The 24,569-nt window shown below is 39.2% G+C and overlaps 1 protein-coding gene across 2 annotated transcripts in view; it reads right to left on the reverse strand.

Moving 5' to 3' along the window:
• RNGTT (RNA guanylyltransferase and 5'-phosphatase) overlaps nucleotides 1-24,569 on the reverse strand; it is a 126,181-nt gene that overhangs the window by 78,166 nt on the left and 23,446 nt on the right. For both annotated transcript variants that reach the window (XM_081941471.1, XM_081941470.1), the window contains exons 7-8: nucleotides 9,708-9,817; nucleotides 7,506-7,607 (exon numbers count right to left, since the gene is read on the reverse strand). In XM_081941471.1, the coding sequence (XP_081797597.1) occupies nucleotides 7,506-7,607; nucleotides 9,708-9,817 (212 nt within the window). The remainder of the gene's footprint in view (nucleotides 1-7,505; nucleotides 7,608-9,707; nucleotides 9,818-24,569) is intronic.

Below are 24,569 nucleotides of genomic sequence, written 5' to 3' on the forward strand. Positions count from 1 at the left end.
CTATAGAAAACTCCAGAATTCATTCAACATTACAAATATGTTACTTAATACAGTTTACTATCACATTATTTTATTGCTTTTATAGCCAGGTAATTTAAGCATCCTTAATCATTACTAAATTAATCTACAGTATATATTTTTATAGGTTCAGTGATTTCCAAATTGCAACTGAAAAAAACCTAAAACTCTATTTACTAGAAATTTAGGCATTTCAGAAATTCAACCTGCCATTAAAAAAAACCTCCCTTTTTACAACCCTGTAATCCATTAATTTGGGGTAGAGTCAAGGCAACTGAATGGACCGTAGCATTTATTGGCTGGATGCCCTTCCTGAAATCATGCAGACTTCATAGGATATATTTTTTGTTTGCGCCGTAGGAGAGAAAAATCTGCCTATACCTAGGATTGAACTCTCAACCTTCCAAGTGGGAGATAAATATCTTTACCACTAACCTACCCTGCTGCTCAAGCATAAAAAACTATAATACTTTACATATTAATTTGTATGTAGTACTGAACTCATAATATGCTAAATACAATCTTTTTTTTTATCAAGAAAAACTTTTATATGACTAAAAATGCTAAAACCCTTTTTCTTACCATAACCTCTGCTCCATATTACATGGACAAGGACAATATTAGGACTATCATATTTGGACAAGTATTTAGAGCTGTTTTCAGTGGATTTTTTCTATCTAACATGAAATTATAATGCAATTGCCAACCTTCCAGTGATTATGAATCTTTACATTTTTCTATTCTTGCTACTTATTAGATACCATGCTATACCTACAGGTGAAACTCGAAAAATTAGAATATCGTGCAAAAGTTCATTTATTTCAGCAATCCAACTTAAAAGGTGAAACTAATATATGAGATAAGACTCATTACATGCAAAGCAAGATAGTTCATACCGTGATTTGTCATAATTGTGATGATTATGGCGTACAGCTCATGAAAACCCCAAATCCACCATCTCAGAAAATTAGAATATTACACGCAATCAATAAAACAAGGATTGTACATAGAACAATATCGGACCTCTGAAAAGTATAAGCATGCATATGTACTCAGTTTGGGCCCCTTTTGCAGCAATTACTGCCTCAATGCAGCCTGTGGCACTGCTGAGGTGTTATGGAAGACCAGGATGCTTCAATAGCGGCCTTCAGCTCTTCTGCATTGTTCGGTCTCATGTCTCTCATCTTTCTCTTGGCAATGCCCCATAGATTCTCTATAGGGTTCAGGTCAGGCGAGTTTGCTGGCCAATCAAGCACAGTAATCCCACAGTCATTGAACCAGGTTTTGGTGCTTTTGGCAGTGTGGGCAGCTGGAAAATGAAGTCAGCATCCCCATAAAGCTTGTCTGCGGAAGGAAGCATGAAGTGCTCCAAAATCTCCTGGTAGATGGCTGCGTTGACCCTGGTCTTAATGAAGCACACTAGTCCAAAGTCCTGTTGTTCAGTGGTCCAAAGTCCTCTTTTCTGATGTTCTGTTAAGGCTTGCCGCCCAATCGCCATGAGGTTAACTGCAGCCACTGGAGGTCGGGATGACAAACTGACCCTTGGTGTAGACACAGGAGAGACCGGGGGATGTAACATGGAGTGGAGATTGACAGAGTCACCAGATCGGCATACCAAGGCCAGCGTGGCCAATTCGGCGTTAGCAGCAACAGTTCTGCCTCCTGCTCCAGCATTTTTTGAATTATCCTCTGAATGAGGGGAAGGGGAGGAAATGCATACAGGAGACCCTTGGGCCACTGGCATCTGAGAGCATCTACTCCTGCCATGGGATCCATGAACCTCGATTAATACCTGGGTATCTGGTTGATATCTGCCGTCGCGAACAGGTCTAGGACTGGGAGGCCGAACCGTAGTGTCAGTCGATGGAAGAGGTATGATGGATGCTCCACTCCGCCTGACCTATCGTTGTCTGGCTCAGGAGAGGTGTTACATGGGAGTACCTAGTACTCCCCATAATTGCCCGCGCGGCCGCATTCTGGACCAGCTGCAGCCTTCGGGTGCATCTCAAGGGGAGCCCCATGTAGAGAGCATTGCAGTAATCCAGACGGGACGTCACCAGGGCATGAGTGACTGTGCGAAGGGCGTCCCGGTCCAGTAGAGGGCGCAATTGGCGCACCAGGCGAACCTGGTGGAACGCCCCCCTAGCCACGGCCGTCACGTGGTAGTCCAGCGACAGCCGCGCGTCTAGGAGGATGCCCAAATTGTGCGCCCGGTCCACGGGGGGGAGTTGCTCACCCCCAATGGCCAGAGATGGAACCCACTGGCTGAACCGGGGCGCCGGTAACCACAGCCACTCCGTCTTGGAAGTAGGAGTGATGCGCTCCTGAAGCTGTTCAATCCAAACCAAGGCCACCTTGGAGAAAAAGGAAGTGGCCGTAGAGGCCCTAACAACCCAGGCCCCAGCCTGATAGTTTTTGTCTAAGGTTTGATCTGACCTTTTCTCCTCAGAATTGAGAACCTCCTCAGAGGCTCCAGAGACCACAGTAGGTGAAGACAGGGCTGCAATCGGTGCATCCACTGGGGGAGTCTCAAAGAACTTGGTGGGGTCTGGTGCAATATTGTAGAGACATTTGTCAAGGTTGGTCAGCTGTGGGCCCGTGCCTGGAGACTCCCACTGCTTCTGGATGACATTCAGGAATATCTTGGGAACAGGGATCACCTCTTTTTCCACCGTGGGTTCGGTGAATGGGGTACTGGGACCCTCAGTTGAAGCCGGTTCTGTCAGTTTATCCTGTGAAGTAGAAGCTGAAGCAGAAGATGGTAAGTTAGCAGCTTTAATGGCCTTAAGTAGAAGGGACTTGAATCGATCAGTTTTGAATAATCCAGTAAAGGCAGTGGTATCTGAGGAGACCACCTCGGCATCACAGGTCTGAGTCCCACAGGTTATATTGCCCCCTGCCAATTGAGGCCTGAGAAGTAGAGGCAGAGGGATCAGGTTGCTGAGCCGCAGCAGAAGATTTATGCTTATGGCCATGTGATGGAGCAGGTTGGGGGTGCTGTTGTAGGCCAGCAGCCATGATCTGTTTAGTGGTTTCAGCAATGATGGTTGCCATATCAGCAGGAGAGGTATACATGGTTTGAGGGGCCTCAGAACCATGTGTAACCGGGAGGGAAGCCTGTTCAAAGGTGCGCTCCCTATTGAGAGGGACATCAAAGAAATTGCCTCTGTTGTCAGGGTCCATCGAAGACGAGGAGTCCGAAGAAGACAATTCCCCTTCTGAATAGGCCAGGTGGGGGGTCAGGGCGCATGGGAGGCAAGACAGGTGGAGCTGGGGAAGGCCACTTGATGATCCTCGGAGGGAGGGAGGGAAGGCTGGGCAGTTAGACTATGTTGTTGTTTTTGGGCCCTCTGAAATTCTTTCTCAAGGGCCTTCTGCCTGCGCTCTTCTGCCCTGGTAGTCGCTTTAGAGACCTTGGGGTTTACTCCTGAGGAAGGGGCCTCTTTGGCTTGCCTCTTCCTGCTGCTCTTTGCCCCTGGTGGCCCTGCCTCCTCTAATCCTGCATTCGAATCCATAACTGGATCAGCCATTTCCCCGATCATAAATCAACACCCCAATAAGATAGGCAATGGTCTCACCCGTTTGCTCGCCAGGTGCTCCTGATCCGGTCCACCTGGGGTGATCCTGCGTTGCTGGGCACTCCAAATGGCTGCTGTAGAGTTTGCGCCTTTTTTAAAGTGTCCAAAATGGCTGACTTTTTTTCTCTAAGGCTTTTCCGAGCCTCAAAATGGCCACCGATACTAAGTGTGGCCAGGCAATCTGCAAAATGGCCACCAGACTTGCCTAGAACCGCTGCGCGCGAAACGGCTGGTCGCACGTCCCTCCATGTGCCCAGAATCAAGGAGCGCTGTGGGGAAACAGCCGTGGAGCCGTACCTCGTGAGCTGGCCAATCTGATTGCAAGGCCAGCTTCCTGAGCGAACTCGTGGTCCCCGGCAATCAGACGGCTGAGGAGAGGCAGCCAGAGATCAGTTTCAAATTTCCCTCCAATTTGTAGAATAAAGGATTATTTAAGGAAGCAATTTAAAGGAACAAAAAATTTGTTTTGAAAAATTCACCAATTAAAGATATATTTAAATAATTTGGAGGAGAGATCAATTCTCACAGCCAGTCCAGGTTGGACTGAGTTTGAAACTGGGGGAGCCACAAGGGCCTGATGACATCATAAGTGTAGACTCAGTCCGATTGGTTAATGGACGGAGCATACCCAGTCTGGCTGCTGTCTCTATGATAACAGGAACATTTGGGTATTCTGGAATAATAAAAATCCAGGCTCTGAGACTAAGGTTCAACTTGTTTTCAGGCTGCTTTTCCTTTTAGAGATCAGAATGTGTTCCAATGCACTCTTGTTCTCTCAGCATTTAGGATATTTGTAAATAAAAAAATTCTTTCATCAAATTCTTTATTTTCATTTTTTTAATTGATCCTAACATTATTTTAATTTACACTTTAACAGCTTGAGTTCTGAATTCCTTTTTAATTTTCACCATCTATCCTGTCATTTAAGCAGGAAAGTAGAATATAAATCAAGTAAATAAGATAAAAGATGGAGCAGGAATTAGATCAGAAAGTATTAGTAATTTACTGGATGATCTAATTACCATACATTTAATGTTTTTAACAAGAAGACTATTTTCCCCTTAAAATACAGACTTTGTTGACATCAGTTTGTTCAATGAAATCAAGGAATCAATTCTAAATGTTTTTAACAAGAAGACTATTTTCCCCTTAAAATACAGACTTTGTTGACATCAGTTTGTTCAATGAAATCAAGGAATCAATTCTAAATTATGATCAAGCAAAGCTAGCTGCAAAGACAAAATTTTGTTGAAGAAGAATATTTTCCATTTTGGTATTGAACACATGTTCAGGATCACCCCTGCCTCCATGCACTATTTTAAGTTCTAATACAAATTAGATCTCATAAATCTAAATTCTTTCTATTCTTGCATTAAAACATTGCATTGAAAAGAGGAAAAAAATGAAATGTAGTAATTTTATAAACTATCAGGAAGTGATTTCATTAACATCACTTCAAAGAAACATTTCATTTTACCTACTACATTCCAGCAATACTTTTGACCTTTATTTACTGGTTTTGCCTATAAGCATCTCTGTGCATTTGCAAAATGCAACCACTGTGATTTTATGCCAAATTACTTAAACCAATAGAAACCCGCAATCATCAAAATATTATTTATGCAAGTTAGAAGTTAATCAGGTTCAAATGTAACAACAGATGTTGCACAGGAAAGCAGACTGAGCTAGCATGTTCACATTTGGCTTGTTACAGCTAACAGCTATGCACATGTTATTAAAATGCAACAATTATTTTCCAAAACAAAAACAATTTCCTCAAGCTAAAGGAACATTGCCTCTATGTGTCTCTCTTAATAATTTCAGGAAATTACAAGTAAGCCTCAAAAGCAAAATTATTACATTTCCTAACAATTGGATTTCACACAATTGGTTTTGGTCAGTTTGCAAATTTCTAGACATAAAACATAGGCTTGCCTTCTCATAACTGCCATTTATTTCACAGACTACCAACATCTTTTTAAAATTATCCGTAGCTTTATTCTCCTAAAGATGAGTGTCTCATTACCTTTGCTATGCCATTCAGGCCTGAACATTCAACTCTACTCATTAGAAAAAACATCTGCTACAAACATTATTAATGAGGTATGTATCTAGGGACTGGAGAAAGCCACTAACCACCTGGGCTAATTATACTTTTTATTATAAAAGCCAAGAGCACCGCATATAGAGAACAAACCTCTCCTTCCTGTGATAATTACCTTTCTTGTATAATTTCAATTTTGATAACCTACTTCTTCCAAAGTTATTATGTTTGTAAAACTATAGCTCCCTGAACTATTAAATTTAGAAGCCACCTGACTCCAAAATGACTCTGGGCAGCTTATATTTAAATAGGAAAAGGAAAGAAAGAATTAATCTAAGTGTCTGCAAAAACTATAAACCAATCACTCAGGGTTGCCCAAATATTCTATCCTAGGGCTTGGGACACTAGACAGGCTTTTAACAATTTGTACAATATAATCAATATAGCACTAAAATGAAGCTCTGGAGGTATCACAACGGAGAAGGTATATCTCCTGGGTCCCAGGTGACAATCCCTCATGTTGGTTCACCTTCAGGTTCTCCTTCTCCATGGTCATCTTGGAGGATGTAACATTCAACAATTTCTGTTCCTCCTCTTAACAACAGAGCTTTGTTTTTTAACTGACTATCTCTGATTTGTACAAGATGCATTCCAATTATGCTAACTTGGAAAGTTAGCAATGTGTCTATTTTTAAAACATTTACACCTATCAATATGATATCAAAACAAATACTAATACCAACAGACAAGATATAACGAACTTTTTTTAGTGTTTCTCAGATTGCCCCAATAATTATCTTTGTACCAAGTTATTAAATGTAAAAGAAAAAGAAAAAAAATTGTATCAAAAATTTCCAACAATCAATTCAAAATATCTGAATCTTAACAATCTCAGAATTAGAGGGAAAATATGGAAAGGAGCTTAGCACATTTATCAAATGGCAATCCTACTGCTCAGAAAAGCAGATTAAGGCAAGCTGCATACATAAAGCAGCATTACTTACTCTACAGTTTCATCAAAATAACAGATTTTAATACAGAATACAAGACTTCTGCTTAAAGATTATTGTTATTATATAAAAGTAAGGCCCCCATAGGAAATTTATTATATAAATTACATTAAATGTTTAAATTCATTGCCATCTTTTTCTAAGAATCTCCTTACTCGTTCATTGTGCCTTTGAACATTTTCTCTAAAAAAAAACTATTAATAAAATGAATAAAACATATTGTGATCGGCCTACGGGACCTGACTTTTGGTACACCCTGCCTGTTGGGGAAAATGTACAAATGAAATATTCAGCCTTTGTCAGTATATATTATGTTATTCACAGTTGGATGTAATCCTCTTTAAATCATCCTGACTACAGCTGCTTATTTTCTTAACAGGTCAGCTTTCATGTACTTCTGCTCTTAATTTCGGTTAATCGAAGGCATTAGATAAGTGCCCACCTGCACACTGACCAAAACAACCAACTGATCGTACGTTGTTCTTTCCATATCACACTAGTAAATAAGGCTAATTAGATGTTGCAGCATTTAATATCCCATGTTAGCATATAAACAATTCATTGGTATATGTTAAAAGCAAAATGATCCCATTTTTATTTGGAGACAGACCTTTAATAAGCACCATAGCATGTATACAATAAAAATCCTTAATGGTAAGACAAAACATGCAAATTAAAAGAAAAGTACCTAAGAAGCAAGCTAAAAATATTCAGACTGAAGATTTTACACCATAATATAAACTAATTTATTAAACTGTAAGGCTACATAAAATTGTATCAATAATTTAAAAAAAAACACTAATGTATCAGAATTACTGAAATGACTCCTTTGATTCACAAAGAACTTCAACTTACCGAGTTCCATCTGCTTTCCAACTTACTTTATATGGCTTTTGCTCTAACAATTTAATATTTTGTTCATCCATGGAAATAGGTTGCGCCCCAGGGAATCCACTCCTAATGAGAGGTGAAAAAGTATCTTAAATAGTACCCAGTACCAACCATTTCTAATCAGTCTTTCATGAATATCAATTTTAGTATGAGTTTGAAGGTAGGAATATTTTTAATAAGGTGGACTAAACAATCTTCTTTCCACTCCATTTAATCCATTGCTGGCTCTTCAGACAATTTCTAAATTAAAGTAGCTTTTGTTATGAAGATTATTTAGAACACTGCACACTATTTAACCCCATGCCCTTTTATCATCAGTTTAATACTGCAATTATAATATTAAAATGCAGGAGTTGATAGTTGAGGATCAAAGATTGACAAGAATTAGTTGAAAATGATATTCAAGATTGTTAGATAGCTGTCACACCACCAATGTAGAAAAATGAACTGCTAGCTTCTTTAAAAAGCCTGAACCTTTCCTCTGTTTTTCAAATGAATGACTTGCTTTCAGATTTTTTAATGGAAGAAATAAATATTTTAGAAACGATGACATATTTGGAATAGAGCTTCTGGCATTTATGCTTTACATATAGCTAAAAGCCAAGTGGGTTTGGGGTTTGTTTGTTTTATTTTATTTCATTCTAGATAGGGTCAGGCTGCTATGTATTTCAGAGATTCAAAGCAGGGGTTGGTTCCTACCAGCTGAACAACCGGTTTGCTTCACGGGCGCTTTGCCCGTGAACCAGGACCTTGGATTGCATCCAGAAAACTGGAAGACAGTGAAGCTTGCACAATAAGGGTGAAACATGGACAAACCTAGTGGTATCCACTATTGTGCATGCTGCTATATTCTAAACCTGTTGCAACTTCCAAGGGTTCTTCAAGGGCAATCCGATATAAAGCACATTGCAATACCAGCTGGGAGGTAACAAAGGCATGAGTGACTCTAAGCAAGGTCTCCTGGTCCAGGAAAGGCACAATTAGCACACAAGACAAATCTGTACAATCAAGTAGGAGCCATGAGTCCTGGAGGACTCTAAAATTAAGCTCTAGCTCAGTCCAGGGAAGTGAACTTCCACCCAGAATCAAATCACCAGACCTTGGAGAAATAAAAATTGAAAGCTACTCTTTATTATCAAAGTTGAGCCAGTTCATCCCCAACCAGACTCTTCTAGCCTCCAGACACTCAGGCAACACCATAACACATCACTTATCTGGCCCAGGGTAAAGATTCTACCCAAGCGGACTTCCATCTAACACCTGGCGCAACATTCCTTTATCCAACTCTTCCATCATCCAAAACCCAACCTTTCTTCTTATACCCTATCTACCTACCCCATTTTTTGCTGTCACCTGGGAGTGGAAAAGTCATGCACAACACCTAAAAGGAATGGGCCAAGGCCCCTCCTACCATCTCTCACACAAGGGGACCAAAAAGGATCAAGCCACACCAAACAACCACTCAAATCAAAACCAAGCAAAAAAAAACCTGGCTCATATAAAATCTTAAATCTAAGTGCCAGTGGTCTCCATCCCAAGTCTTTCCTGGTCTGCAAGGGAATTCAACAAAATGGTTGCTTTATCATGTAGTCACTGGAATAGCAGTCATAAGACACATAGCAACTTCCCCACAGCTCTTCTGCTTTCTCCTGCTCCTGTTGCCACAAACTGCCTGGTGCCTAGGCCATCAGCTCTAGTGGGGACTCCAATAGTCAAGATCTCGCAGCCACTGCCACTTCCTCATCAGCCCGGCCAAGACTATCTTTAAAATCTCTATAGCAACATTCCCAAGAAGATGGGAAAGAGCCAAGTCCTCTGGAGTTTATTCTGAGGTCCTTGTCAGCTGAAGATAGGCAACTGATTTACTGCACTACTAATTACCACAACCACTGAAATGGAAAGACCACTGCCCAACACAGTTCCACTTAGTCACTGTCCAGAAAAGCACACCAGCCTCAAACTACTCAATCCACTGTTGTCTTGCCAGCTACCTGCACCATTGTTGTTGCTGCTGCCACTCATTCTGTTCCTTCTGTTGACCAAGCAACTGGCACCATTCACAACATCCTCAAACAAAACAAGCCTAACCAATCCATCTTGGTGCCCTGATGGAGAAAATGTGTTACAGAGTATTCAAACCACATTTTAAAAATTATATTCACGTACCCTTTCCAGCCACAAAATTGTTGACATTTAAGTTGGATTTCTCCTAACCTTGGTTGAGTTGTGACTTGGTTTACACGTTTAACTGATATTCCTTCCAAAAACACAGCACCCTAAAAAGTAGAAGAAAACATAACAATTTTAGAATACTATCAGCAACACTCAGAATGTTTCAAATTTTATTAAATTTCAACTTTCAGTGAATTTAATTTTAAACTTAGAATCGATTTATTAGATTATGTGCCATCAAATCAGTGTCAATTCTTAGCAACCATATGGATTTTCTCCATGAGGATCTGCCCTAACCTAATCTCCAGATCTACGAATGGTGCATCCATCACCACTTTCACCGATCCATCTTGCAAATTTAGAATTTTTTAAAAAAACTCTGTAATGGGATGGAATCGGGGAGACCGAATGGAGCTGAGTATTTACTGGCCAGATGCCCTTCCTGATGCCTACACTGAGTTCACAGCAGATATTTCCTCTTTGCACTCAGAGAGATAAATATCTGCTCCTACCTAGGATCGAACTCACAGACTCATGATTGTGAGGCAAGAGAGTTCCACTTCTGGGCCATCAGGCTGCTCAGCTTGCGAAGTTAGAATAAGAGAAAGAAATTAAAAATATATAATAAATGCCTACCATCCTTTGACTTGTAATGCAGAATAATGATTTAATCAAAATCTGCTACCGAGTTACATGCATAATCTATAGAAGTCATTATCATAGCATGGTCACTAAGCATAATCATAGACTGCAATAGCTACTAACTGTTATGGCTCAAATTGTATGTCTAGGATCAGAAGCAACTATCTGAAGTCACAGGGAAAGCTGCTTGCTCAAATAGAAAATTTCTTTCTCAGAAGATTTCTAAATGCAAAAGAGAAAAAAAGATCCGAATATGAAGAATTAAAAAGAACTGGAATAATGGAAATTATTAAATGGGAATTAGAGAAACAATGTGTAACTAATTAGAAGACAACAGACATCATCTTAATCTCAAAATTAAATCAACCATGAGATTTGGTCAGCCTGAGCTTCATTGATATCAGTTCCATTTCTGTCTAGAAATGGATTGATTACCAACCTTACCACCTTCAGACAATAATTTTAAAAAATTAAGAATTAGTTAAATTATAGGTAGTCCTTTATTTACAACTGTAATTGAGCCTGGCAATTATGGTTTTAAGATTAGATGGTCATAAAGTGTGACTGGACCCATTTTTACAACCTTTTCTTAGGGTAATTGTGTGATTGTTTAAACAAACTCATTGTTTGCTATGGATGGTTTCTTTGCCAAAAACTAAAAGTAACCACTAGTTTGCCACAAAAGTAACAAGTTTGCCATATAACCACATAATTGTGGGCTGATTGCCCAAAATATGGTCACATAATTACACAGGAAAAGGGTTCAACACTTGAACTTCAAAACCGGGTTAAGTCCATTTGGGGAGTTTTGAAGTAACCTTAAATCAGTGATGGCCAACCTATGGCACGTGTGCCACAGGTGGCACGTGGAGTCATTTGTCAGGGCATACGAGGCGCTGCCCTGTCAGATGGCCAGCGCGCATGCACTCGCTGGCCAGCTGAGTTCACCCTTTTTTAAAGCCATTTTTCGACCTCCCCAGGCTCCAGAGGCTTTATAGGAGCCTGAGGAGGGCGAAAACAGCCTCCCCCGCCCACCCAGACACCCTCCGGAGGCTTCCCTGAAGCCTTCGGAACACTTAAAATGACCCTCCGAGCAAACCAGAAGTGACTTCCAGTTTGCTTGGAGGGTAGTTCTGAGCACTCCGAAGGCCTCAGGGAAGTCTCTGGACGGTCCCTGAAGCCTTCGGAACGCTTAAAACGAAGCTCAGAGGGTCGTTTTGACAGCTCCGAAGGCGTCAGGGAAGCCTCCGGACGGCCCCTGAAGCCTTCGGAGCGCTCAAAACGACCCTTCAAGCTCGAGGATCATTTTGAGCGCTCCAAAGGCTTCAGGGACTGTCCGGATGGTTCCCTGACGACTCCGGAGGGCGTTCGGGGGGGCGGGGGAGGCTGTTTTCACCCTCCCCAGGCTCCTATAAAGCCTCTGGAGCCTGGGGAGGGCGAAAAAAGCATGTAAAATGGAGGGAGAGCGCCTGTAGTGCGTGCATGTCCACTGGGGGCGCGCATTGCATTATGGGTGAGGCTCGCCCGCACACGACCCCCCTGCACTCCCACTTATGGCACGCGAGCCAAAAAAGGTTCACCATCGCTGCCTTAAATGATCTCTAAACTGATTATAAGTCAAGTACTACCTGTATTCACATGAAGTTTGAATTATCTACCATGAGCAATGTTTTAATTCAAATACCATTCACCTAGAAATTCAAAAGCTGCATTTAGTGTAAATCTTATAAATGATGTATTTAAGCCTTGAACATGTTATAAGTATATAAAACTACTGTACAAGGTTTTTATATGGTATATGGATTTTAATTATATTTATTTTTCTTGGATTTTGACTTGTTATACACTATCAGAGAAACTATGTTCAAGCTGAGCAGCCTCATTCATTCATTCATTCAATAACTATAATGGGAAAAGTTATCTTAGCTTTTATTTATTCAGCCATTTTACCTTCCACCTTGTATGAATCTTGTTGAAGTGGGCCTCATTGAGATGAAACTGTCACACATTAAATCAGACATTAAAAAATGAAGCCACTAAGCATGGCATTTAATCAACAAGCCCAGGCGAAATAAGGAACTATGATTTAAGATGCAGCCAAACCGTAAATTTGTCAAAATATTTAAAAGACATAAGGGAAGGAAGCCATTTTATAATCTGAGCAGAATGTGTCATGACAAAGGTAGTTCTCTCCCCATTTACCATTCAGCATACTTAAGTGCTTGAGCAAGTTATTTAGAGCAGAGTTTCTCTGGCTAGCCTGAATAAATGAAACCCCTCAATTTAATCTGATACTATGATGTCTTTTGTTTAAAGGAGAGAAACATTGTAATTAAATTCAGAAATTAATGTAAGCACTACCGTGTTTCCCCGGAATTACAACATGTTCTGATAATAAAGCCATGCCACATTTTTCTGGTGGGCAAAAATATAAGCCCTCTCCCGCAAATAAGTCCCCTGGACAACCCCCCACCTCTGGCCAGGCAGAGCACCGCTCACCAATCAGGCGGTATCCTGAAGGTGCCAAGCCGTGGGAACCAGGGGGAGGCAAAAGTGATTGCGTTGCCAAAGACCGGGCACAGCCTCATGGGCGAATGGCTATGTTGCGCTGTCACAGCAGCACAACACAGCAGCCATGAAGTGACCACAGTCATGAGCAGCTACCCGGCAAACCCCCTTTCCAGCCGGGCACAGCGCCATTCACTGACCTAGGGGTATCGCCAAGCCACGTGAGAACCTGTTTGCTGCCGCCCGGCTCACGCGGCTTGGCACCTTCGAAATGCCAGTGAATGGCGCTCTGCACGGCTGGAGAGGGGGGTTGTGCGAGCGGCTGTTCCGCTTTCGCTCGCGTACCTCACAGCCTCAGTGAATGGCGCTGTGCCCGGCTGGAAAGGGGGTTTGCCGTATGCTACTCGTGACCGTGGTCACTTCATGGCTGCTGCGACAGCGCGACACAGCCATTCGCCCATGAGGCTGTGCCCAGCTCTTTAGGAGCCCGCTGGCAAGAGAGCAGCCACCCAGCAACCCCAAAACAATAAACCGTCCCCTCATAATAAGGCCCAAGCCATATTTTGTGAGTAAAAAGAAAATAAGATCCTGTCTTATTTTCGGGGAAACACAGTAGATAAAATTATATCACCTTTGCTACAGGTAGGCTGGGTTCAACAAATTTTCTGTTGAATCACAACTAAGTAACCTTAAATAACAACCCATGGCTTACAAAACCTAATATGATAAGTGAAAACTAAATAAACCATACACTACATTGTAATTAAGTGTCCAGGTCTTAGCAACCAGCAAAAGTGTTCATTCAACTTCTCCTCAACTATACCCAATCACTTTTCACTATCTAATATAAGAATAATATAATTCACCAATTCTATCAGAAAGTAATTCTATAGATTCTTGCAGGACCAAATGATGAAAAAAGAGTTTATGTTGGCCTAGTTAATAATAAATAATAAGTGGATTTAATGACTATTTTGCCTAATAAAAGAAAGCTTTCGTGGTTTTTCTCTTTAATTCTGATCCTCAATAAAAGCCAGAATTCAGATAAAGACATGAACAGAAAACAGAAAACACTGACTGGGTTTACACATTTTGCTAAATTAAAACCAAATTATTTTAGTTTAGTCTAGTTCAGTTAATTCTAACAAGAAAGTCGCAACTCAGCCTTCTTCATAAAACATGATTAAGGCAAACAGATGTCACTTTTTGCAGATTTCTGTTGAATAAGCACTTGATGACAACTGTGAATTGATTGACAGCTGTGGAATGACTAGTAAGCCTTGATACAGAACGGGATGCAAAAAGGTTATGTAACTGAAATCAGCATTTCTAGCTAGAAATTCTTGTTTCGGTTAATGCTCTTTTCCGCATATATCACTGGGGATGAAAAGTCGATATCATGAAAGAATCTTAATAGAAAAATAACAGAAACAGAATATAGGAAAAACCCAATCTTAAGTTTTTTTTAAAAAAGAACTAACAACAAATCAAGTGAGCAGCAAGGCTATCTCTGGCCCATGAGTCTGGGCACATAGCACTCAAACTGGGATTAGGGCTAGGCTGCCATGTCAGCATAAGGGCAGCTCCATAGGAGGGAGAGGATTTTCGTACCAAAGTGATATGGGGGCTAGTTATGTTCTGTTGGCTGTGCTGTGTAGCTATGCAGAATGGAGGCAAACATGGCTCATTATGCAGCCAGCTCTCCAGAAGCAACAGATGGACCTGTTAATGAAAACTGCTCTGCCCTAGTTATGCATCTTCCAACTGAGGTTGCTCAGAGTTTAAAGTAACATGCCACTACTAAAATTGCACATCAGGTAGAAAGGGAGTGCTATGGAGGTGGGGGCTAAGCATTTCCAAGACCAGCCCTGCAGGGAGGCAGGGGTTGGTGTGTGTTATCCTCTGGATCTGAATTTTACTCCTGTAGAGATGTGCCTATGGCGTGTGGAGTCTGGCTGGGGGAGGGGGGAGGGGTGTTGATGTGGGGAAGATAGACATTCACAACAGGCTGGATAGCAGCAGTAGATGACCCAACCGTGATGCATCAGGTTTGGTGGAAGAGTAGTGCTTTGGAAACAAAACTGGCAGGAGGAGCCAAAGGAGGAGGGCATTTTATTTATCGTCTAGTTTCAACATTTAGCCACCAATCACAAAAGCAACCACTAATTACAGGGCTGGCTAGAATGCTTGAAAATTCACTTATCATTTATTTATTAATAAAATATTTATGCTAGATGACAGCTCTGGGCAGCCTGACATGTACAAGAACTATAAACCTAACAACAATAAAACCTAATGTAGTATCACCCAGAAAGAACAACTAACAATTGTATCACCCACCAGAAAAGTCCCACATGCGAGAACCTGAGATTGAATTGTGTGAAAGTGTGAAACTAACCTGAAATTGCCATCTTCTAAAAATAGCAGTGGCATGGGTGCAGACAGGATAAAAACCAAAACACCTTTCAAGAGATAGATAAGAATCAACTTGTTAAGGGGAGCCCGCGGGGTTGGCACTGGGCGCATAGAAAAAACTCCTAATCCCATCAACGGCTACCAGACTCGTGAATTAACAAAGCACTCTAAAGGATTAAAGGTCTCCTAAAACTCATCCTTCTTGCAATTGTCCTGGATGCAAACTTTATGGTTTCCATCTATCTAGCCAGTATATGGACAGCCTACTTGAGAAATGCATTGGTTACCAAATGATCAAATGTATGAGAGACAGGAGGAAAATCCAGTGAAGCTTAGCTGAAATTTTGAATTAATCAAATCTCCATGTATTCCATCAGAACACCATGTACCCCACTGTTCAGTTTATTTGAATGTGTTCCTAAATATTTCCTGGCTGATAATCAGAGTTGGGTTTTTTCATATACTCTAAACCCAGGTAGCGAGCAGGAGAGCACTATGAGATGTATAGGCCCAACAGGCCATGAGTACAACTGATCATAAGACTAACCTGGATATGTATGTAACATATACAACCATACTAATCCACATTCTTCTGGGGAAAGAGGCATGTTTTCAATTCTCTTTTATAGTCTGGTAAACTAATGGTCACACAAATTTCCAGGGGATGCTGTTTCAGAGGACAGGCATAATAATAGAGACGCTCCTGTTACCTGAGTCCTGCTAGATAGTACTGTTAATCAGTAGGACAAGCAGCACATTTAATTGCACCCAGACATCAACTGGCAACCAATGCACTGCACAAAACATGGGGGATAAAAGGGCATGTAGATTACTGCTCATGCTGCTGCTTTCTAAACCAGCTATAGCTTTTTTCAACACTTTACACGAGCAGCCCCACATAAAGCACATTGCAATAATCCTTCTGTGAGATGACAAACGTCATGAGTGATCATAAGAAGGACTTCCAGGTTCAGGAAAGGGTGCAACTGGTACACAAAATCATCTCTTGAAAGGCATTCTGCCATGCTGTCTTTCAAACAAGAGCTGTGAGTCCAAAAATATCCTAGATTGTGCAGCAGACTCAAATGAAGTAGTATGACTCCTTTCTGGGTCAAAGATAAAAGATCTGGAGCACCAGGCGACCTAAGGACCCCACAGCCATTCAAGCTTGTTAGATTAAGGCTAAGATGCTTCTTTCCCATTCAAACATTAAACTTCTTCCAGGCACTGCATATGGCTTTAACGTCATCGTTTGGGTTTGCCTAGAGTCAAGATAAACTGCTCTTTAGAAGGCCAGGTCCTGAAGATGAAACTCAAATTCTTTGGCCACCTAATGAGAAGGAAGGACTCACTGGAGAAGAGCCTAATGCTGGGAAAGATTAAGAGCAAAAGAAGAACGGGACGACAGAGAATGAGGTGGCTGGATGGAGTCACCGAAGCAGTAGGCGTGAACTTAAATGGACTCTAGAAGATGGTACAAGACAGGAAGGCCTGGAGGAACATCATCCATGAGGTCGCGATGTGTCAGGCATGACTTCACAACTAACAACAAAGTATCAAGATGAAATATCTTAAGAGGTACCGGCACATTTCTGATATACCAAATGACCTGATTCAGAGACCTCATGTAAATGTTAAACGGGAAGTTTAACTGTTCATTAAGGCTTGAAACTCCACACAATTTACATCCATTGGACTCAACCTCTCTCTTCCAACCAACATCAATTGGACTGATCATGGAGAAAGGAGATCCATCACTCCATGCAGTCAGTCCAGAAGTGTACCATAATCAATGATACTAAAAGCTGCTAAAAGATTAAGAAGAACCAGGATTATTGCACTCCCATGCTTCCTGCTCCATTACAACATCAAACAGTACCTCCATATTATGTGCCAACCTGAACCTAGCCATATGTTTGGCTAATATAAGTAGACAACTTATGTAAGTATAATGGGCAACTTTCTCCAGAAACAGTGTTATTAAAACATATAAAATCACTCCTAGCTATAGTTCTGTCTAAATTATCTCCTGGCATTTCCACCCAAGAAGCCTAGAGCTAGAAAAACCTGGAACTGGTTATCATAACAATTTTTATCTCCAGGCTAAAGCTGCACAAATGGAACAGCATCCATAAAAATAAGACAGCTGCCAAAGCCCTCCTTGGATCTAGGATGTCAGCAATTACAGTCTACTCACAAGTATTTCTTTTTGAAACAAGAACTTAAGAGGATGGTGACTAGACACTTGCAGACTTTTCAGAGGATACCAAATCATCTTGACCCTTTTAAGACTGAGTTCTTGTTTCAAGAATCAGCCACGGTAGCTTTGATTGATGGCTTCTGCCAAAAAGACATATAGGATGACTCTGTTGAGCCTACTTGATCTATTGGTTCTCTTAGCAGTTTTTAGCTACTTGCGGGGAAGGTCTCAGAAAGCAGCATTAAATGACCATGCTCCTTGGCAATTTTGCTACAGGATACAAGGCATTCTTCATATTCCCTATACTATTTAACAACTGTATGAAATTGCTGGGGCCAGTCATCAATCTAGTTCTCTGTAACATCTGAATCTGAAAAGTATACATGTATTCTGAACCAGCATCTAGACACAGTAATAAGAGTTAAAAATAAACTGAGGCTGGATCTTGTCAGGATACAAGCCTTATAGACAGACAGCTGTCTCTACTTGCTATTTTAAGTATAGCAAGGGAGTGGCTTATTTCAAATGGGACTGCGCTACCTTAAGGGGTGGGGGAACAGGCTAAAGTTAGGCTTATTTGGGATGGGGTTTCCCTGAATCACTGTCATTAAATGCTGAAAGCAGATTCATCTAGTATAGAAACCTCCCTTTTTGCTAGATAAAACAGAGCTGGCTATTATTGTTCATGCACTACTAACTGCATTATTGTAATGAACTTTAGTAGGTAACCCTTGAATAGGGTGTAAAAGTTGTAGTCCATGCAAAATGCAGCGACACAGTGAATAAACTGCAATGGCTGCCAATTGGCTACTGAGCTAGGTTCAAAGTTCTGATTATGATCTACACTCCAGATTAGAGCTGGTCAACCACTGAGATGAACAGGGGAAAAGTTGCTGTCGGTGCTGATACTCTTCACTACTTACTTGTGGTCATAATGGTTGATCAAAACAGTACATGGCTCCAAATGAAATTCAGCACTGCATCTGTAACTCACAAACAAAATTCTCCAAAGACCTTATTTCAAGAGCTGTTAAATCTTTAAAAACAATTTGTTTTGTGAAGAAAAAAATTGAGCAAGACCACTCAGAATTTGTTTATTGTCAATTAAGGAAATGAATTATTTTTTTCTTCTGCCAAATCACTGCAAATTATCTTAAGTCCCCAGAGAGCTCAGCCAATAAAAATCCTAGGCATTTTAGACAAGCATGGGAGGAACATTTCAAAATGAAATGAATAGGGATTTTCTGTCCAGTAGTCTCTCAGTTTCCTTGATAGAAGTGGTTAAACTGGTAAGAGTCTTTAAGCATGTAGAAGAAAGCAGATAGTAAATTTGTCATGAGCCAGACTGATGGGCCTCATTGTTCATTTCTTTGTTAACCTTTTAAAAAACTTTTTTATTTTAACAGATATTTGAAACCAAAAGAGAGAAAAATGAAATAAAAAGAAAAATTTACAAGCTACAAAAAATTAAACAAGATTTTTTCCATGTGACATTAGAATAGTACTGCATATAAAGGTGATCTTAATTTATTATTAATCAGAGAAAGCATCTCATAATTGTAATGAATCACACAAAATATGACTTTTTAAAGTTTAATATTAAGAAATACACAAACTTCGGATGTGGTGTAAGTTCATGCATTCTATAAATGGTTTCCACATTAAATTAAATTCAGTATTTTTAACTACAAAGTTATTTTTTGACAATAATGCATATTCCCACAGCTAGTTTGCTACTGTTCTTAAAAAAGGAATTACGTGTAATTTATAGTAAGAAGGATAAAGTATCAAAGCAGCTGTTATCATACACAACAGCAACTGCATATGCTTTGTAGGAATATTAATGCTTAGTTAAACAGAAAAATAGCTGTTTAAAATTTCATTCTAGGATGAATCATCTTACAGGATTGTGGAGCTTTATGACATTGCCACCAAGTCTTTAAAAAAATTATCCACCCCTATTATTGTATTTCTAGCAGATTCTGAATCTGAATTATTAAGTTTGACAATCAACAATAGTATAATATAGCAACAAAAAAATCATCTGGCATCAATTCTGAGTGTAATACCAGCATACATTTAATAATTATCTTCCATTGTTATTCACATGGTTTCATTATCAATTGTTTTGTTTAAATTCTGTATCTATTTAATGGTACATTCTTTAATTTGTTTAGTTTTGAATCATATTCCAGTAACAAAACAAACAAACAATAAGCCCAGCGGGTATTTTGAATTTTTGTTACAAACTTTTCAAATTTTATTAGGTCTCTTTAAGAGTCCACCCTGTTTCTATCATTCCTTTCAAGCTATTCTATTTGTTTGAAGATAATGGAACAAATAGGATATTTCTAACCATTATTAAGAGAATGTCTCAGAAAACATCATCTTCATTTTATTAAAAGATTAAAGTCCTTTCCAAATTGTCAAAAGTTATCTATGCATCAAGAACAAACATACCAGCTTTCTTATTTGGCTGATTAATATTACCAGCGACATTCAAAATATACCTTATATTGTTTTTCATATTTCTTTGGGACAAATCAAGTCTGATCTCATTCACTTTCACTGACGAAACAGGAAACATCACCAAAGATTTGTATTTGTTTTGGAAAGGGGGGACGGGATTTAATCAATATTAGTAACAATACACCAAAAGATAACAAGAGAGTTTAGGTAATTATATAGACCTGTTAGGCTTTTAAATATAGTAAAAAAAAAATTATAAAATTATACGTTAAACACATGAACTAAAATTTTCAATACTGGATGGACCTTAGTTGTATAACTAGAAATGAACAAACAAGATTTAGAACAGGACATCATATTGCATTTTATGATTATCATTATCCTTTGTTGCTTGTATGCACAGAGAACTTATGCATCAGAGACCAATTCCTTGTATGTGTCCTATCACACTTGGCCAATAAAGAATTCTATCTTCTATCTTCTATATCTGGCTTTTCTTGATTTCAAATTTGTCGCTGAATTTGAATCCAGCACCCTCTTATTTATTGGAAAACCTTAAAAATGCATCAATTTATATGATCACTTTTTTCCTGATTTAGAAGTTTAACAAATCTTTAAGAATGAGATGCAACCCACAACAGCTGCTCTAAAAATGATAAAGGAGTGAAGCCTCTGCCCTATTTAATTCCTTATTAGTTCCATGGCAAACACTTTAAATAATCTAGACATCAAACCGCAGGAGGTAATATTCCTGCATTCTTGTACAAGGATGGTGCAGCCTTCATCTCTCCTGTTTCCACTGGACTAAAAAGAGGAGTACAATGTTTGGTCACTGATTTCCAAAAATTTGGGTATAGGCCAAAAAAAGGAAAATACAAGGAAGGCTTATTGAAGACAGTAGAAAAGCACTGGATCATACTTTTAAATATTTTTAGATCAATATTTAATTCTGGAAAGCATGCTTAAAATGTCCTATCCAAATGGTATTAAAACTTTGATGGCCATTACAAGTTTCTTTTTTATTAAAGGGAAGAGAATAAATCATAGCTGGTTCAAAAGTCCTTTTTTAGGAGAGGGGGCGGTCTAGAAATGCGAAGAATAAAATAAATAAATAAATAAATAAATAAAATTACTACAGCATCCACCCAAGTGACAATTTGTACAAACAAAACAAAACGTGCCAACAAAATTTGTCAAGTCCCCACCCCCACCCCGCATACCTAATGTACCACTGTTGACTTGTGACTGGAATGTCTCACATCAAAATGAGAATTTGGAAGCAAATGATCAGTTTAAGAGCCATTTTCCTCACATATTTATTATCTTTAGCTCTAGCTGATGACCACTCCATGAGTGTCAAAAACAGCAACTGAATCAACATTAATGCCTTGCAGATTTGTGGTAGAATTATTTGTTATCCATTGGCTATGAAAAGATGTAAAAGATTTTTCGTCAAAAACTAAGCGATACGGAACACCAAAACAAAGTTAACAGGATCTCAGAGTAAGAAATGATGGGCTGCAAAATCTACTTGGGAACTTGGGATCTAAGTACACTTACCTTCCCCAGATTGAGAAAAGAATTTTTAAGGCTAGGTACAACGTTCTGCCTTCTGCACTTTTGCAAGGTAGATACTGTAAAACCCCATTAGCTGAGCACACTTGCCCATGGGGCTCCCCTTGAGATGCACCCAAAGGCTCCAGCTGGTTCAGAATTTTAAATTTTGGGGTTTTAAATTGGTTTTAGAATTGTTTTAAGTATTTAATTAGTTTGGGTTAAATATACAGACTGTATGTTTGCGTTGTTCTGTCTGGTGTTTTATGTCATGTTTTGTTGTTTTTATATATGAACGGTCTGTACACCGCCCCGAGTCCCTGCGGGGAGAGGGGGCAGTCTATAAATTTAATAAACCTAAACCTAAACCTAAACCATGGGAATCTGGGGAAATTGAAACAATACCGCATGTTCTATTATACTATGATTTTCTGGGATCTCTGTAAAAGTTATATTTTGCCCCTCCTATGCCAATATCCTGACGAAACGCAAGAGTTTTATGTCAACGTTCATCTTACAAATACAAAACATTCCATTACCTATAGGACAGTCAAATATTGAGCAGCCACCTTGAAAATGAGGCAACAGATTATGTATAGATGACAAAGCCTTGTATTATTGTCTCTGTATAATTTTGTTGATCACTAATTACAAATAAAGACATAGATGCAATATGCTTTTTCACCATTAGGCTACCTTAATTTCCAGAATGCTCCTCTCCAGAAATGCATAAAGCAGTTAAATATTTTAAACTCTTTACAGGGCCTTTTCTAAATGAAAGTGGGAGAATGAGAGGTTTTCGTTTTCTCCACCTGATTTGTATATGAAACTGATCCAAATGCTTTTGGAGTAATACATTCATATTCAAACCAACTTTTGAGACTGAAATGAGATTGATTCAAGCTCAAAATGGAGTTGTTACAGATTCCGAATGCTTCTAGTACTGTCATATCAATAACAAAATACTTCTGAACATCTCTTCTGAATTCAACAGAGGACATTTTAAAATAATAAAAAATACTTGTAGCTTGGTTTTTAGATTTTGGCAGTGGTTTGCTCTCCAACCTTATTTCAATTTAGTTTCTGCACATTTTGTTACTAAACTTGGTTAACATCATCAGCAGGATTTTCTTGCCTATTCTTTTTAGCTTATAAATGTATTGATTTTAATAAAGGACATTTAAACTCAAAATAGAATTTCTTCCTTGAAAGTTTTGGAATCTGAACTATTTTGCATATCACTTCTTTTAATTAGGTTTTTCCTGTCCAGAGCCCTAAATAGTCAATGAATCATCACCCTCATCATCCCCAGATAATAGGGAAGATTGAGAAAGCTTTATTACATTACATTATCAATATAGGATATTGTATGCAAAAGTTCAAGGAAACTGTCATGACACATTTTAAATATAGAAAGAAGGACTATGGTGGGAAATACTGTGACTGGTTTCATATTAAAAATTCACATCATAATGATTATACATCCTTCTGTAAAAAAATAAAATATAATATAGATGGAACAGAAATAGTGCTTAAGAATCTGGGCAATGTATCCATCTTTCTTGTTATACTTCCTGTATAAATTACAATGGAATCATACTAAGTAAAATAACTAAAGGCTATAATTTAAGCTAAAATTGATCTAAACTGAAATCACATCAAGTTTTAATTCATATTTCTAGCCATGAAAATGAATACTGCTTTTCTATGCCTTCCCCAGGATAAAGAGTGCTGGAAAAGCTGGGAAACTAAGTTAAATGAATCTGCCAAACTATTTTGTTTTTTTCAAATCTTTTCACCTTTGAATTAAAATTATCAATATGCTTATTTGACCATTAGCCTTCTTTTTAATGGACAATCCAGTAATTTCTGTCCACTTGGGTCTTTTTTGACTTCTTTTCTGAAGTTGGACACAAAGATAATGAATCAAAATCACAGCACCAAAATACAAATACTGAGGGAGGAACGAGCCAGACGTCGCGACGACACAACGTGCGATATCGACAGTCCGAGACCGCCGTTGATTCTTTTACCTGCTGCACAGTCCATACGGACCTAAACCGTCCCGGAGAGACGGTGACAGGGAGACAAATCCTTGCTGGTCTCAGGGACACCGCAAAAACCCTGATTGACCCAAGGGAAGTTCTCAAAGCCGGCGGTAAACAGACAGCCCCCAGGCTGACAAAGTCGGAGATGGCTCCAGAAAGAAGGTGAAAGTGAGTCCAGCTGGTGAGGTTTTTTTTTCCTTTGAGAATGATTGCCCAAATAAATTTTTTAAAAGATAAATTAGTCCTTTAAGCAAAAGAATAAAGCGGCAAAATTTATCTTTATTGGACTGTCTTAGAAAGTTTTTTTTTCCTCTTCCATGTAACAGCGTTTTGTGGATTGAAGTGATTGGAATGCTTCCTGTTTCTCCTCTTAAGTGAATGAATTGATTTTTCCTCCTAATTTGTGCTACCTTTATTTTTTGGCTAAAACTTTTTTCAGTTTAATAATCCTTCCTCTTTCTGACTATTAAATTTTATTAAAGACACTTAGAGATCTTTGTTCTCCTTAAGCTTGATACGAATAAGAGAAAGTTGAATCTGCCATTCGGAAACCAGAACTTGTTTTTTTTCTCCTTTTGAAACAAAGTATCCTTTGCTCTATTTTCTCTGAGTTTGTTGACATTGTAACTAGAGGGTTTGCAGCTTGTCTGTAGAGACTGATACTGGCTCAAGGACATGAACTGCTTTTCTTGCAGGTGTCCTTTTGGAATATTTTGGACAAGGGAAGGGAAAGAAAAGATAGAACCCTCTTTTTTTTCCTCTTGAAAAAATTAAAAGGATCTTATGTTTAAGCAATTTTAAAACAAAAAAAATTTATACATAAAAGAGATATTGAAGGCGAGAGTGGCAGTGGATTTCAAACTTTTTCTTTTCTTCTGAGAAATATGCATTCATATACAGATGAAGAAATCCTAAGCTACCAGGATTTTTTGGATGGAATTTTAAAGATATTGGAAGGATTTGAGAGGTTTGATAGGAAGCTAGATAGATTATTGTCTGGCTCAATAAAAGATGAAGGGC

This window comes from Natrix helvetica (assembly GCF_964273705.1).
Source record: "Natrix helvetica genome assembly, chromosome: 2".
Taxonomy (NCBI): Eukaryota; Metazoa; Chordata; class Lepidosauria; order Squamata; family Natricidae; genus Natrix; species Natrix helvetica.